Source organism: Rhagoletis pomonella, unplaced genomic scaffold, assembly GCF_013731165.1.
Source record: "Rhagoletis pomonella isolate Grant_MI unplaced genomic scaffold, Rhpom_1.0 Rhpom_scaffold_00003, whole genome shotgun sequence".
NCBI classification, from domain to species: Eukaryota; Metazoa; Arthropoda; class Insecta; order Diptera; family Tephritidae; genus Rhagoletis; species Rhagoletis pomonella.
In genome coordinates, this window is record NW_023458557.1 from 85,003,869 (window position 1) to 85,022,437 (window position 18,569).

Consider the following 18,569-nt stretch of genomic DNA (forward strand, 5'->3'; position numbering starts at 1 on the left):
AGCTTTGATTGAGATAATATTGATATGTGAACTAATAAAACTATGTTTTAACTTAACATTTTATTAAAAATACCTTTACAAACCTCTTCTACTTGCTAGCGTACATTTTTGTTTACTTTTACATTTGGCATTTCTCCTCTCTTTCGCAAAAACAATCGATAAAACTAGGATGGACACCGAAAAGTTATCGGTTAAATCTGAGATTATTTTATAATTACAGATTAACAAGGGACGAATTTTATATGGCTAATCTCTTGTTATAATTACAGATTAGGGTGTTAAGCTCGAAAATGCGGATAATCTACTTATATGTGAACCTAGTAATAGTTTTAAACTTTATACTGTGGAGACAGGCAATTAAATGAAGCAAATTTTGACAAGCGATAATCGCCTGCAAGCGATTTTGAATCACCATTTGCACGAGCGATTATTCTTGAGCAATGATGAATCGCCTCATGTAAGGCCAGCTTAAAGAGCCAAAGCGGCACACAAGCTGTTTGCCAAATATGGCGAAATTTCCTTTTGCTTCAAGGCACTTATATTGTGTATGGGGGTCTTTGAAGGTTTGACAACCCGCTTATGGGAAATATGAACAAAAATCAAAGTTTTTTGATTTTCTGGCCGCTATGTGGTCGTTAGATCAAACCGCTTGTGTTGTGTGTGATAAAATCGCCTCATTCGCGACGGAATTTTTCCCCTAGTGAGGACGTACGAGAGAAAGAAATGAAAGAAAATCAAATTTTTTTACATTGTGAATGATTCACGCTTTCTGCACATTGGTCGTCCAATCATAGTTGCTTCATCGTCACAATTATGATGCAACGATTACATGACGACTACACTTTCGCACACTTGGTCGTGATATTTCAATTCATTTGGCGTCTAAAAATTCTCTTAGAGCAGGTATTTTCTCTCCTTTATTGAATTCTATTGCAATTAGCAAACGACAGGGTCTTACTTATCCGTTTCTGCATCTTCTACGTTTTGCCGATAACGACAAGTATGCAGACCTCCATTGAAATGCATGTGCTTGGCTCAAAATTTCATGACAAGACGATAACGCAACCACGATTGGACCACAAGTGTGCAGATAGCCTAATTTTTGCATGAGTTGCGATCCCGTACGAGTCCGGACTAGTCAGAAATAGTCAGAATTATTCAGATTTTACTGGAAATCGATCCCGTACTCGGTTATCTGACAGCAGATAGGACAAAAAAGTGAGTAAATAAGGTCCCCTCTCGTCATAAGTTATGTACCAGTTTTAGTCCGAAGATATTTAGCTGGTAAACTCGGGTAAATGTGTCAAACGATCATCTGTAGTGTGTTTGACAACCAAATTGTAAACAAAAAAAAAAATTGCACTCTGATAATGTGTGTTGAAAAGTATTTAATTATTTGTTTCAGGGATTCTTATGAATTTAAAAGTATTTTCGGTTATTTACATGTGTGAGCTGAGTGTGTACACATACAAAATAAGCAAAAATTCGCAACCAAAATTTTGAGGTTATGTTGAAGTTGTCAGAAGTTACCATTTTTTACTAGAAAGCGATCCCGTAATTTTCAGTGTAACTCTCTCGTTCTGAGTGAAATTTAATTTTTTGACAGTTTAACTAGTTTTAGTCCGAGGAACACAGGATTGGACCTAGTGTTTGGCGAAATGGGAAAGGTGGGTTCTTAATTAGCCAAATAAACCACAACAGCGGTTTGTCAAACATGATGAAATTTACCTTTACATAGTTCAAACTTGTTGTGTAGTGTATTGGGCGGTTTGAACGTTTGACCGCTTGGAGGATATTCGAAGAAAAATCAAAATTTTTAGATTTTCTGGCCGCCATGTTGCGGTTTGGATCAACCGTTTGTACGATATATGGCAGAATAGCCTCATTTGCAGCAAGATTTTAATCGAGTGCGGTCATATGAGAGAAAAATGGAAGAATACCAACTTTTTACATTGTGAGCCGGGAGAAAACGAAAATTCTCTGTGTGCACTAGTAATGATTGTATGGTATATGGCGATATGAAAAAATAAGGTGTGAAGTAAGTGTAAATGGCGCTTAATTTGTAAGTTTCTGCTAATTTTCTGTTCTCATACTATTCTGGATATTTTATCTTTAGAGAGAACGGATGACATTTCACCGGAATTTCGCTGCTTGATATTTTTACTAGGGATTTTAAACGAACGTACCTTATACCTTGGTAATGAGCCGTATTTTTGAATTTGAAGGAAAAGGATTAGAAATAGAAAGAAAGTTGAACACAGTTATATTTATTTTTATTTTCATATTTTTATTTATACCATTCCGTTTAATTTCATCTTCAGAATTCTACCTTAACACATTTCATTACACTTTAGCATTCGTTTTCATAAATCTATAATCATAATACATAATACTTAACGCGATGCAACATTTTATTCGTTTTTTTTTAATCTTTCTTGTTATTACAAATCTAAATAGTTGTATAGAGTTTATAAAAAGGAAAATGTAGTTTTTTGACAATTTGTTTTTGGAAATAAATAATTATGAAAATACCATATATGCATGCATGTAAGGTGAAGAGATCACCGGTGAGGAAAAATTAATTAATATTTTTTGTATGAATTTTATTTGAAACTTAACTATTTTATTTGCCGCTTAGTTTCTGTGAAAAGGGTGCACCTAGCTGTCATGGTAAATTTGGAATTGATATTAATATACAACGGAAATTACAGAAATTTTAGTGATATCTGAGGCGAACATTGCCAGGCATTCATGTTTTAGTTGAAGGATACAGGCCAATATAAAAAATTTACAGTGGCGGACAAAAAAGAACTGCTAAAGGCAGCGTCACTCGATTGGTACATTTGTACAGATTTGTTCCTTTTTTGTATTGGGCTATTAGTACCAAAAAAAAAATTGGGATGAGAATTTTTTTTGGAGTCACACGTTTGGTACAATACAGCGAACTTATATTGAAAAATTTGAACAAATAGTTTTTCTTGATTGGCATAAAGAAAAATAATTGTGCATTCACACGATTGGGATACGATTTGCACCAAGTTTGAAATTGCCTTAACAGCAGTGAGTACAACCAAATATGGTTAAAAATGCATATCAAATATTGGTTGGACGCTGGATAAGTGATAAAATATTTATTTGATTTGATAAGCCATTTTAAACTTATGCACAGCGTGCATTAATTATGGAAACAAGTTTTCTTCAAAACAATAAAAAGGTGTACGTAAATAAATATTTATAATGTTATGGATCTTAATTTTCAGTATTCAGTGCTATCACTGAATCCGTCGTAGCTCGATTTTTCGTGAAATCTACGAAAATTCTATCACTGAATTCGAATAACTACGAACGTAGCGTATACTTTGAATACACATGTTCGTGGTGATTCGGATCCAGTGGAAGTATTTTCGTAGATTTCACGACAAATCGGACTACGATGGATTCTGTGATAGCAGAATTTTTATCAATACTTTACAACTCTTCTAACATGATCTCTATGTGATTATTTTATATACGATAAAATGGCTTTAAATGTTACAAATTTTAATTATATATTTTTTTGTGCTACATAATTTATACAAGAGCTTATATTTTAAAATGGCTGTCATAACATATTGTTTTTTATATTAAGCTGCAATTATAAGTTTCTTATTTGTATTGATTAATGTATTTAAGTGCTATATATTCTATTTCAATTATTAAATACTAAAGCGTTATTGCACTTAAACTTGACTTATTAACTAATCTTCACTTAAATTTACACTTTATAACTAAGCTACATTACATAGTATCGCTATAACATACTTATTCTATATGCCTCATATTTAATAATTTTATATAAGAACATTTATTACGCTTTACTTTTTTGTTAAATACTTTTTCAAATCCTACTTATACAACACTTTAACTACATACATATGTAATTATACATCATACTTATATAAGCGCTTGTATGAGTAGAGTTAGCCTAAATATTTTAAACTTAACTTACTTTCTAGTATTTCAACGCTCAGACTTAAACTTTTGCTGTTGATATATGTATGTTTTGTATGCATTTATTTAATAAACCAATTATATACTACATATGCATGAATAAAAATTAATCTTTTGTTCGCTCCGTAACACTTGCTGGCATGGTCAGTGTTGTTTCTTTTAAATTCTTTATATATATATTTTTTTTTTTGAAACACTAAACTGAAGTTACGTACCATAATAAATATCTGTTTTGAAGACACCACCCTACTTATAATATTTTTATTTATATTTACGAGCAATGTGCTTTATACATTTACTACAATAACTTTCATAAATCTATAATTCTTATTTTCAAAATACGCGAAACTTCCATACGACTTTTTATCATCGCAATCAATTTCCAAATTCCACTCCGGGCCTTCGTTAGTTAATTTCCATTGTACGGACTACCATTCGCTAAATATTATTTTTTGTTTTCCTTTGTTTTTGACATTCTAGTTTATAGCAATATTTTACAATTTCTCATTTTTATTTATAGATTTCTTATATTAATTAAACCCTATTTGCAGTTTCACTCCGATTTTCTTAACTTTACATATTCCAAGCATTCATTATCTCAAACACTCTGCAATCAATTATGTATATTTAACTATGCAATTACGTGTATAATCGCATAAAATTAAGCCGAATATTTATTATATGTTTTTTTAAATTTTTTTAAATTTTACCAAAAAATATCAGAATACGCAAACTCAAAAATCGTTATTTTAAAAACAATTATCATAAAAGCTAAGGCGAATTTATATAAGGTGGTGTCTAGTAGACAAGGAGAATTTATACAATGTGATGTTCGCAGAACAAAAACAAAAATTAAAAAAAAACAAATTATACGTTCATTGACAATCAGTACAAAACAAAATTACAACAAATACATAATTTTGACAAAAGGTAAAAATTCGCCATGAAATCAGCGGCTCCGGTAACATCACTTTGTATAGATTCGCCTTGGCTACTAGATCAGCTGATTTTGTGTGTATGTTTCGCCTCACCGCTAAGAATGCAAAAATTGAAATATTTTGTTCACATTTATGCACACACTCTTACAGATTTTGGCAGTTCACGCCGCAAAAACAAAATATATGTAAATTTACTAGTGTTCTCACCTTACATGAATTCACCTTGGATCCTAAAGCGAAGTGCACATTAGCAACACAAAAACTTGACCGAATGCCGTATTAACAAGTACGGTGTAAAGATCCCTATTGAAATCGTGTTGCGCAACCGTTTCCTAAATTTCAAAACATATTAGAGGTCTCCACAGTAATTTCGGTAGTTAAAGACCTGTCTCCACCGGAACACACTCACCATCATTGCGAGAGTCGTGTCGAATGCAAGTCGTTTTTCGAGAGTTGAATCGTATCGAAAATTTCACGTCATTGGCTAAAATTTCCACTAGACTAGTGTATTAAAACGGAAAAACTTGGCAGCACTGTATAGTTTTCGACAAATTTCGTCGTTTACTTTTTTCAGCACGACAGTAAACAATGCCAATGTTGTCGAGTCGTACAACTTAGCCTAATTTACGACTTACGCAATGAGGCTGACTGATGTTGTTATAATCACGTAAAAAATATATTGCCAATCGAGCCCGCTTATTGGCAGAGCTTATTGCTTGGTATCTATTGCAGGTAATCTGGTAGTTTGATAATCATATTTTCATTTGAAAGAAAGCTTGTTGGTGGTAACATTTATGAAATTTTGATAATAAATTTAAATAAGAAGCTAAATTATTTATAATTACGTTTTAGGAAATTATTCAGCAAGTTTTAGAGGTTTTAAATGTTTTAAAAAATTAAAATAGAGAGAATGTTCTCTGGTGGTGTCATGTGACAAATGCTTATATCACGACATAAAAACGATGTTTGCCTGTGTAGTTCTGAGGTTAGGTAAACTGCTACTGATTGTCCTTTTCAACTTACTTTTGCATGACTGTTAAATTGTGTTTATCAACAGCTGATTTGTAGCATTTTCTTATAAAAAAAAAAGTTGTAACAGAAAATTTAATGAATTTTACTTAGCCCTATGCTTTAAAATTTAATAAATACCGAACAGTTGATTGCAATTTACCCACTACCAGAAAACTTATTAAGCCCGACACCACGATAATTCGATAATCGACAAACCGACAACAAAATAATTTTACACAAACAAAATACTTGACAAAAAACTACTGAGTAACGAGTAACGAAGTATCAAGGTCGGTGTGAAGACCCCCATTAATATTTATATTGCTTGTCGCAATCGTTGCCCTGTGTGTAGTCTGCATAAGTTTCTTTCATCTATTAGGCTGCATTTATATGGGTTGATTTTCAAGGTGATTCAACATTGCTCAACGAAAATCACTCGTGTAAATGGCGAATTAAAAATCGGTTGCGTCAAAGTAGATTATCGCCTCATGTAAATGCATATTTATGCTACTCTAGTTAAAAAATTGAAGTTATTTTAAAACATCGTCCATTATAATTAAAAAATGCTTAAAATAATAAAATTATGAGACAAAAAGACATTTGTGCAAAAAAAAAAAATCAAACACAAAATTTCCATTAAAATGGGTTCATTTTATTTGAAAAGTTATAGGTAATATTTTTTTTACAGAACCATAGGTATATGTACATTAACTTAAAATATAAAAAAAATATTTAACTTAAATTTTCTTAATATAGAACTTAAAATTATTAAGGCAAAGTATTGCTTAAGAACATTAAGGACGTCGTATTGAATGTTTTATTATGCCGAAATTCACTGAACATTAAATAACCAAAAAATTTATTGACGAATTAGGTCATAAAAAACGTTGCCGGTGCGTTAAAATAAAAGCCATTAAACATGTGGAAACATACCATTTTTTAATAATAAAAAACGGTTGGTTATTTTCGTAATTTCAATGGCTAGTAAAGATTCGGCCGTTAGAAACAAATTGGGCAAGCTTTGTAAAAAAGTATTAAAGCAAAAATTAAAATTTTTTTGGTTAAATCAATGAGGAAAACATAATGCTTCTTGACTTTTACCATAGAGTTAAATTTACAAAAACTAAACTATACTTAGAATGTCTTTAAGAAAAAATTTGTATTAAAAAGACTTGAAAAGACTTGTTTTTAGCAAAAATACTCCGACCAAAAAAAATTTTATTAAATAAGATTCAAGATTCATGAAAAAAATACCCCAAGAAAATCAAATGACAGCTTATATGTACATATACTTTCAGTAAAATTTAGAAAATAGTAAATTAAAATGCCGCTGTTTTGTTGAAAGATGTTTTTAAAACTTATTATTATTAAAAATATTTTACATAAACTGTCTAACATACTTATTGCAATTTACAAATAAATGTCCACTTTTGACAGCACTCTAGGAAAAATTCTTCAAGTGTTCTTCATGATCCATGTAATAAATTAAAAATTATTATAAAAAAAAAATATATTTTTTAATATATTTTTGTGTGCTTAATCTATAAAATGCTGCTAATTATAATTTCACTTATGCCGGATTTCAACTGGGCATTAAATGACTACAAATTTTGAATGATATTAAATTAAAAATAAAAATCATCTATGCTGAACTTCCCTTTGGCAACAAAATGGCGAAACATTTTTTACCATGGCATAAATGGTATTTGGAAACAGACTTTTATTTTCGCGTAATTTTAACGAAACGTTTTTGTAATAACAAATTTGTCATATTTTTTTTTTTGTCTTTTAATGTCCGGTGGAAATCCGACATAAGTCTGTTTACATGCCTTTTGCTTAATGATATAAAATTTTTCTTCATTTTTGTTATTCAATATCTGTGAAAATTCGACATTATGCTGAACTTCCACTAGGCATTGAAATGAGAAAAATTTGTGTCATTTAAAAAATGCCATGTGGAAATAAACTTTATGACTGACAAAAATATTCTTTAATGCAAAATTTTCTCGTAACAATTTCTGTAATTTAATGCCAAGTGGAAATCGAGCATTACACAAAATTGCTATCACTTTATATAATAAAAATTGTGTAACGCAAAAAAGTATATTTATTAAAAATAATGCCATCTTTAGTATTTGTGTACAAAAAACCAAAAATAAAAGTTAATAACTCAAAATTGCTAAAACAAACTTCCTCACTAAAACAAACTAGTTCCTTCTAGTTACTGCTACAACTCACTATTATTTATTGCATTTTTTTTGTTTGTTAAAGATATTCTAGTTAATTTTCTATTTCCTTTTGTTTTTATTTCTACTCTTGTATTCTCTCTACCTTTACAAAATCTTATCGGTTTCATTTCAAGTCCTTACAAAGTGATTGTAGCGGAAGAGCTGCCTGGTCGTTGTTTGTTGTTTGTTTTTTTTTTTTTTTGTAATTTATTGATGAATTATGAGATTGGATTGGTTGTTGGGTGAATATAGAGGGTGCCATATTTGTTCGTTTATGTTTTTATGGAGTTTGGTAGTCAGAAAATATAATTTTGTATTAAAAAAAATGGTGACTTAAACTTCAAAAATTATTTCAAAATAGATTAGATAAAATGTGAAAATTTTTGCATCTATTTTAATTTTACTTTCACACAAATTTGTAAAAGATATTCAACTTTTTAATCTTATAAAAAATAATGCACTGCTAATGTTTATAAATAAACTTGCTGACTTTTGTTATGAGATTCAAAAGGTTAAAAATAATGTTAGTTGCTGCCATAGTTATTTAATTGCCTTTAATTAATTTTTTTTAAATTAATTTGTGTTAGTTTTTAGGTAAAAAAAAATGCTTAAAAAAAGCATAAAACAATATTTTTAATTGCTTTGTAAGTACATGGTAAAACTAAATTAACTTATAGGACACAATGATCGCTAGTTTAAATTTGCAATTCGCTTGAATTTCAGAAAATTAGGAATTGAGAAATTTTTTTTTTACATAAAAATTTCCGCCCAATACCAAAAGCGCGCACAATCAAAAAAAAAAAAAAAATCAAACACTTTTTCTCTTTTGTAAAATTACTCAGCATAAAAATACATGATATATTTTCTAAAAAAAAACCGAGCCTTTTTGTCATAATTGTACATTTAAAATTTCACCTACCTTAGTTCGATTGCTATGATATTTTTTTGCATACATGCATTTTGACTTTTACTATACTCATTTTCACAAAAAAATAAAAAATAAAATTAAGCATTTAGTACAGTTCGAATTGTAATTATTTCAAGTTGCAGATTTAACTATTTGTACAGCTAATGCATTGAATTAATTATTTAGTAAATGTTACTGATTAATTTAATCAATTTAATGCATAACAGTCTTTTTAGTTCACAAACAACTTAAAAGACAAATGTGGCTGTGTTTAGTAGTCAGCCATTAGCTGACTAACTGATCCTAAGTTTTCCAAATAACCCAATGGTTTTGAGTTTACATACGAATTAACACGCACTACAGCTGCTTGAATTTTAACAATAATTTTTACTTAACTTAGCATGATTACCATTCAACAACTACATATGTACATAAGTAACTTAAAGCTAAGCATACAATTAGGCGTCTAAATAATAAATACGACTACATTCATACTTATGTAGTATTTCGTAAATTATTTGTTCTTTTCCGCTAACACTCTTTGTGCTTAAAAACTAAGCAATTTAACTTAGCATTTAATGAATACAATAGCGATACGTATTGTTCTCGTTTTTTTTGTTGTTTGATGCTCAATGATTTTGATAAATCATTTTTAATACAGTTGAAATAATTGCGAAGTAGCCGGGTAGATGGAGCTCTTAGCTCTCCTTGGTTAAAGTGTGCTTAGTTGCATATCTGTGGCAGCTTTTTAGGCATTTCGGCAAACGAAAATAACGCTTTCACACTCAGGATGAGATGTACGTATTCAGCAGTTTTTCAAACTAAAATTGACTTTAGATTTGTGGGATTTTGATTTTTCTTTAGCATAATAGCATATTTTGTGGCGCATTGAACATATACATATGCATGTGTGTATAATATGCTGTGGATGAGCTAAATAAGCTGGTTAACAAATTAATTGGTGTAGTTGTCGAAGGAGCCGAGATACTCGAGCGCGGCGCGATAACAGAAGTGATATTGGTCCTGGAATTGAAGAAATACGAGGATTAGTAAAGTATTCAGTTTTGTATATTTTAAAACCTTAACTAAATACACTGAAAAGAGCGTCAAAACAAATTAAATACAAGAATGCGAGCAATCTTAACTTGCACTTTCTGAGTTAACTGGGCCAGAGTTAACTGGGCCAAATCTGAATAGATCCATCTCATCTGCTAGTTTATGATCTCCTGATACCTTTACTTCTGCTATCTGGGATATTTGTGCGGAAAAAACAAGGTCGCAGAGCTTCATTATAAATCCTCGAAATCTCAACCAATAAAAAAAATTAGTGTCAATTGAAAGACATTTTGCTACAATGGCACTTTAGGTAAAGGTTTTTCTGAAATAGTAGACTTGCTATTACCCAGCACCTCCCTAGGTAGCACCCGCTAAGCGATGCTCTTTCATACCCATACCGGCGCAACCGTTCCGCATTTGGCTTAACAACTCGATTTCTATGTCGGACGGACGGCACACTTTTCGCTGGTATATGTTCGCCTGGGTAGAAATTGGTAATTTTTCTGGCACGAAATTGGGTATATCTGGCGAAGTTCCAAACCGATTTGTAGGATCGAGGTGTCAAACGAAAGTGCACCCTATAGCGGTGGGAACATTAAAGTATGTATGTAAGGAGTGTAGATTTGCGCTTTCTGAGATATCTGAGCTGCGAGGACCTACTATGTCACAGACACTTCGCGATAACTCTTCCAAATCTGAACAGATTTAACGTAGGTTGTCAGGGGAAAGTTAAAGGAGAAAAAATCCTAAATAACTATTTGTTGTTGCTAATTTTTATGAACTTCTTTTAGATTTTAAAATTTCGGGTAATTTTTTTAAATTTGGAATGTTTCTTTTAAATTTTTATAAAACATCTTGCCTACAGTCTTTTTTTTTTAATTTTAGGCTATTTGTTACGGTCTATTTTATTTTGTTTTATTTATTCTGTTATTTTTATTTTGATTCATTTTGTTTTATTCAATTTAATGTAATATAATTTAATGTATTTTTTTTGTCTTAATTTAATTTGTTTCATTTTATTTTATTTCATTTTACTTTGTTTTAATTTATTTTGTTAAATTAAAGTTTTTATTTGTATTTTTTTAGTTTATTTTATTTTACTTTTATTTTTATTTTTATTTTTATTTTTGTTTTTATGTGCGTTTAATTTTTTGTAGTTGTATTTTATTTTATTCTATTTTGTTTTAATTAATTAATTTTTTTTTTTAATTTTATTTCGGGTAAAATTTTGAAATTTGAAATGTTTTTTTTAGCTTTATTAAAACATCTTTTCGTTGTCTTTTTTAGGCAATTCTTTTCTATACTTTTCTGATCTTTTTTATTTTATTTTGCTTCATTTTACTTTGTTCTATTTTATTTTTTATTTTTTATTTAATCTATTTTATTGTTATTTTATCATTTTATTTTAATTAGTTTATTTTAGTTTAATTTAAGTAAATTTTATTTTTATTCATTAAATTTTTTATTTGTATTTAATTAATTTTATGTTTATTTGTATTTATTTTTTGTTGTTATATTTTCTTCTATTTTGTTTTGCTTTACTTTATTTTATTTCGGGTAAAAGTTTTAACTTGGGAGTTTTCTTTTTTAGTGTTATTAAAACATCTTAAATTTTTTTATTTTATGCTCTTCTTTTCTAGTATATTGTACTCTATTTAATGTTATTATTTAATTTAATTTTTTTAATTTTATCATGACTTACCTTATTTTCGTAGGTTTTTTTTTTAATTTTGTTGTGCTTTGTTTTATTGTGTTATTATATTAATTGAACTGAATTTGAATTATATTTATTTTCGTTTTATTACATTTTTTGTTTATTTTTTTATTCTATTTTATTTGACTTTACTTAATTTATTAAGTTTTTTAATCGTTATTTTGTTATTGTTTTGTTTTGTCTTATTTTATTTAGTTTTAATTGATTTGATTTGATTTCATTTTTTTGATTTATTGATTGATTTATATAATTCTTTTTTAATTCTCACTTTGTTTTGTTTTATTTTATTTTATTTTGCTTTATTTTATTTTACTTAAATAAAAAATTGCATTTAAATTTTTGTAGCTCAACTTTTTTACAACACGTTTTCACCACTCATCCATGCTCACCTCTGTTTGCACCATGGCTGGCCGTTGAGCTCGTAGTATGCGTACGGTTTGGAACACATCCAATACACCTTCATATTGCATACGCTCCAGTACAATGCTGAGTGTTATAAAGACGCCAGTACGACCCACACCGGCACTACAATGTACCGTAATCGGTCCATCTTGACCGAACTGTTCTTTTGTCTTATGCACTTGACCGATGAAATCAATAAAGCCTTCTCCAGACTTAGGTACACCTTGTTCGGGCCAGTCGATAAATTGAAATTGTCGAACTGTACGCGAGGAGCCATCACGTGCGTCGGTCACCTAAAGAAGAAAAGATATTCGGAGAGAATATGTTGGGGACATTTTAGACATATATGTATGTATGTAGATAAAAGTTCCAGAATAATTTAAGTTGAGCTTAAGAATCTTCGACTTACCTTGAACTCCCGAAGTTTATATTGTGGCATATTGTATTCGGCAATCGGATCCACCACATAATACTGATAGCGTACAGAACGTTCGTGTGGCCAGTACTGGTAGCATTTTTCCTGCAGGCAATTTTGAAAAAGAATTAGATTTAAAATGACATTTAAAGAACTTGCTCGGCTCTCAATTAATCTCCACCCGTACACCCCAAATGTATTTACTTGCAAATTTCAAAATTTCCAACTTACTCTTCCCATCTCTTTGAGCTTGGTCAGCATGACGACAATCGTTGAATTGTGTTCCCACAGCATTCGCCAGAAGTCTTCGGCTGTATCCTGTACTGGGCCCTGAGCGGCTATGTAAGCCGACCGATAGCGATAGCCATCAATAAAGCTTGCATTGATGTAGTCGCTACCCTCGATGCCGTGTATGGGTGTTAGATAGACACGACTCGATTCGTAGGGTAGTATGTGCACCAAGCGGTTCTTATTCTTGTTGCATGGCAAATTGGCGGTGACGAATTTCGACGAGTCCACTTTAACATTCGAAAGCTTTTTGAATTCCATTTCCATGCCAGTTATATTCTCACCCGGCTCGGTTACCAACAACTTTTGTAGGTGGGTGTGCAAGTTGCGTGCTGGTACCTCTGTGTGACCGCAAATAATTGCCTCCAGGACGGCATCATGTATGAAAATGTATTGATCCTCGGTTTGCACCATGTAGTTGCGTTGTGCGCGTAAACAAGTCACATGCCCGTATATGTCAATGATCTTTTCGTGTTTCATGCGTTCCAACATCGAATCGATAACAATGTAACAACCTGTACGTCCAACACCAGCCGAGCAGTGCACCACAACGGGACCAGAGTCGGGTGGTGTGAGTGCGCGACAGCGACGTAAGAACTGTAGGAAAGGTGCTGGATGTTCGGGTACACCATGGTCAGGCCAGGCGGTGAATTGTAGTTGCTTGATTTCGCGGCGCTCATTGAAGCCCTGACGACAAATCTGGAAGGTACGTATGCTATAGGTTGCCAACTCTTGGGTCTCTGTGATGGTGACAAACATTTGGCCGTAGGTTTCAGTGCCACGCACCGGCCAATATTGGTCACATTTGATGCGTGTGCGTTCCTCCAGGCGTGTCATCATAACGATAGTAGTCGTCTTTAGCTCCCAACACATACGCCAAAAGTCACTGAATGTCTCCTGCAGCGGTCCCTGAGTTGCCACATAAGCATTGTGTTTTCGATAGCCATCGCAGTAGTTGGCATTAATGTAGTCCGAACCGACGATGCCGTCCATCAGCGGCAATTGTACGCGCGAGTGGTCGTAGGCGGTTACGTTGGCATAGCGATTTTTCGATTTATTGTAATCATAGTTGGAGTTATCCCATGTGAACTGCTGGCCGGGCTCAATGCTCTCATATTCTTGCGAAAATTTCTGATTGTCATTCGCTTTGAGGCGTTCGATATGATTGGCAAATTCGGAAATTGGAATGGGCGGATGGGATATCATGCCAGGTGTTTGGAAGTTTAAGCGACGCATATCGACAGGATCACTTGGCGTGGGTCCGGCACCGAGGTCAGCGGCCATCAGTGGACGCGTGACGGCTGCCTGATCGGGTGTTTTGCATGGTTGACGACGACGTCGCACAATGCACCAGGTGATGAATATGGTGAAGATGAGCGCGGCAGCTACTGGCAGTGCCACCCACCACATGCCTTGTTCGTCCTTATTGCGATTGACAGAGACCTCTGGTTCGGAGGGCCAATTCGGATCGGGTCGGTGTGGACGTTCGCCGGGCGGCGCTTCACGCATATCCAACGATAGGAACTCAGAGAACGGGCTGGATGTGTACAAATGTTTTTGCGGTGTATCGACAACAGCGCGCACAAAAATTCGATAACGCTTGTCGCGCTCAAGCTTGCGGTTTGTAAAGTTGTGATAATCGTCACCAGAGCCCAGATGGAAGGTGAATGGAATGGAGCGTTGAGGAAATTTGGCAGCGATATAAGGCGAATTCGGTCGCTCAGGCTTGTTGCGTCCCGGCAGCAAATCTTCAGTTAAAAACTGATCGGGATTCTTGTGCAAATTCGACTTATCCTCAGGCACCACAACCAGATAGTAATGTGAAATTGGACCATACTCCTCGGAAGCTTGAGGCAGAATAACCAATATTTCTTCACCGTTCACCACACCATAGAAATCGGGCTTCACCATCGGCTGCGGCGCCGCCATTTGTGTGGTAACGGTTATCTTAGTAGGCGGGCGGTAAGAGTAGTCTGACGGTATGGCGCTCACATTCACATTGTAGGTGGTGAAGGGACTCAATTCATTGATCGTATGCGACTTCACATAATGCTTCAGTATTATATCACGTTTTTGCACAATTTGCGTTTGCGTGAAGCCCTGTGAATCCACGAATACTTTCATGGCATCAAACGAAATCTTGTAGTTGATCGGATTGAGTCGTATGGGCGGTGACCAGCTGAGTGTCATTGAATGTGTGCTGACATCGTGTGCGCGCAAATTCAGTGGTACATCCTCCGGCTTTATTTTGACTGTGACCTTTTCACTCAGCCGCCCTAGACCGTTCTTGAACCGCGCTGCTATCGCCACGGCATATTGCGCAAACTTTTCAAGATTCACTAGATCCGCTGACTCTGTCAGCCCTACAGTCTTTGTTTGCCATTCATCCAGATCTTCAACCGCCGTCATAGTGTAGAAAATTTTGTAGCCAAGCAGCTTGCCACGCGATGGCACCGGTTCCCACCATATCTCAGCTGTTTGCTCAGATGTTGCCACCGCTTGCACTGACATCGGCGCACGTCCCATATCACGCTCGGTTTCGACAAAGATCTTTTCACTAAATGGACCAGCGCCCTGCTTGGTGTAAGCGCGTACGCGGAAGATATACTCTGTGTTCTCCTCCAGATTTGTAAACACCGCTTTGCGCACCGTTGTATTTCGCTCCGAACCTAAACCATGATCGATTTTCTTATGGAATTGCACATCGTAACGTGTAATGATGCCATTGCGGTGCTCACGAGTGGGCGGATCCCATGTAACGCACACTACATCTGGCGTTTGGAAGCGCACTGTTATATTTGCCGGCGGTCCACCTGGTGTGCCCTCGGGAGTTTGGAAGATTTTCACTGTCTCTTGACCGATGCCGATGTGATTGCTACCCGCCACGCGGAACTCGTATTCAACACCACGCTCCAAATCATTGAAGCGACGTTTTGTAATCTGTGGGCCGGGTAGCATTTCCTCTTTCAGCGGTTGATCTTTAACGCCCCAGCGGAGACGATAACCACGCAGTTCACCATAAGTTTGCGCCGGACGTTCCCACTCGAGTTCGATGGATACAATTGGATCGCGTTCCATTATCTTTAGGCTGACTGTGGGTCGCACAGGCACACCGCCTGGCGTTTTTACGATCACGGCAGCGCTGCGATCACCATCACCCTTACGCGTGAGTGCGGCCACTTGTATGGAGTATTTTGTGTCAGGTTGCAGGCCAGTTACATTGTACTCCAGCGTATCGACAACGTCGAACTTAAGCGGTTCGTTCAGGAAGCCCTTGCCCTAAAGGAGGAGAGAAATGCATTGTTGACAAATTTCATGATATAAAAATTGCAGACAAAATTAGACAGGCAGTGAAGTTTTTCATAACGAGAGATTGCTGTAAGAACGGCGAAAGCTAAACAAACATCAAATGGTATTTCGAAAAAAGCCGATACCGGACAGGTAGATGGAAAGATTATAAGCTACCAGAATTTCGCTTGCTGACTGAGTTTTAGCCGCTGTAATCTTAAAATTCATGCGATAATTGACGAAGCCTAATAAGAAAATGCTGTCATTTGCAAAACTTATCTAACGCTTCTGACTCTGAGCTTCTTAATGGATTAGAAGGTATAATAACGGCTCTTATTAAACAAGGTGAAACCAGTCAAAAGTAGCGATAACAGGGTTCATGAAGTGCAAGTCATAAAAGGAGATTATAGAGAATGACAACCTTGTGTCTGGCTCACATTCATAAGGCTCAATAAGTTGGTTGGCGGTGGGACCCAGCCTACTCCCGTGGTAGTCGCCACCTAAGACAGGGACGCCTTTCTTGTGGATCGGACAGAGTACGCTTTGCGAATATCAAGAAATACTAGTCTCAGTTACGCCCTATAATTTGGTATACACCAAGGCTCAAAAATGCCTCACAGCATTCGAGTTGGAGCCTTTGTCAAAGAACAAAGATCTAAGTTTGGATGGGTAGACTTCTTAGTATATTAGAAGCCGAGGTTCAGGCCATAAGGTACCGCACCCTTCTTTCCAACGAAATAAATTCTTCATTGGTTCTTGAGATACTAAACGGCTTAGCGGCAATCAACAGGATCTTCATCTTTTGGATTCCAAGCGACAAAGGCTTAGAATGTAATAAGAAAGGCAAACAGGCTTGTATCAACGCCGATAGGCTCGAGCGCTTCTTTGTAGTAGAAACACACACCATCAGAGACGAGAGAATAAGTAGAGAACAGCACTGGAACCAAACCACTGGGATGCGACAGACAAATAAGCTAATAGGTATTTGAACAGGTGATTGCAGATTAAAAAGTCACCTATATAAATTCGGGATCTAGTCCAACGATTTATGCCGGTTCTGTGACAATTCACCTGAAACTTCTGAGCACATACGCCTCGAATGCGATGCTGTAACGAGAAGACGGAGAAGTACGCCTGGTCAGGTGTTACAAGTCGTGCCCATCTGATGCTCTTAATGTGATCCTGCCGATAGAACTTCACTTCCGCGAAACTGCTACGTCCTCGGAAATTAGAATCAAAGAGTCAGGCTGCTGCAGAGCGCTGCGGCACGGTCATAGTGGTATTCTTGACAAGTTTATCAGCTTCAGGACAAGCTTTCAGGTGAAGTTTCCTTCTAGACGGGATTGGATTAGGGGCAGGATAGTTGAAGGAAATTCCACTGAAATCTATACTGACTGGTCCAAAATGGACTGCGGTGTGGGTGCGGGGGTGTTCTCTGAAACGTTGAATTTTTTTCTCTCGTTCCGACAACCGAACTTTGCTAGCATCTTCCAAGCAAAAGTACTGGGAATCGAAAGATAGCCATGGGGCTCTTCTGGCACTTGCCTCCCCGGTAACAAAGTCTAAAACGATCAGAGATGGCAAATGTGCGTTAAGCTCGACGGAACATTAGAGGGCTGATGAGTTGGCTAAGGACTGAGTATCTCTTGATGAATCTGAAGCAGAGGCAATAAACTTTCCACTCGACTCATCAAAAGGGAACTGCGTCTGCAATTCGCAGTATGGCTGATGCTCGTTGGAACAACCTTCAACTTGGCAAAACTGCTAGGAACATATGGCCGCATTATGACAAACCAAAGACAGAAGAAGAGATCGAGGAAAGGTATACTCAAGTTAACAGCCACAATAACGGGCCATTGGACCATTGGCGAAAATGCAGCCAAAATAGTTCTTCCGTACAACCCTCGGCCCCGTAGCTGTAATCTTGAGGAAAGTAAGGAAACCACCACAATCTCGATGAAAGGACTCTTCTTGGATATTGTGTGTCTCAAGTGCCCAAAATATTGATTCTTCAGTAGCGCGTAGAGAATGGATCTCGTATTTAGCGATGCCGAAAGCGTTAAGGTGAACTAAAGAAAAGTTAATTTCTAATACCGATTCTTTTTTTATGCATATTTACGTTTGAAATATACGAAAATTGTTGTAGATTGTGAGGACTAAAGTTATTAGTAATTTTTTCCATAAACAAGAGTCGTATACTATGTTCACGTTGTGCCATAAACAAGAGTTTAAGCGTTTGTGCTTATGAACAACTGTCAAGTGTTCTCATCAGGATGTATAGGACACTAAGAGTTTCATTTGACATTTGTTTGTGCACTTTTTCTGATTAACA

General features: G+C 35.0%; 1 protein-coding gene across 1 annotated transcript in view; it reads right to left on the minus strand.

Moving 5' to 3' along the window:
* Window positions 1-8,959: 8,959 nt before the first annotated feature.
* The window catches only part of LOC118735705 (tyrosine-protein phosphatase Lar), a gene marked incomplete at its 3' end in the record, with an annotated part of 988,245 nt that continues 978,635 nt past the window's right edge, over window positions 8,960-18,569 (minus strand). The window contains 4 exon segments of the mRNA XM_036465626.1: window positions 8,960-10,097; window positions 12,234-12,539; window positions 12,656-12,766; window positions 12,893-16,228. Coding sequence (XP_036321519.1) covers window positions 10,029-10,097; window positions 12,234-12,539; window positions 12,656-12,766; window positions 12,893-16,228 — 3,822 coding nt within the window.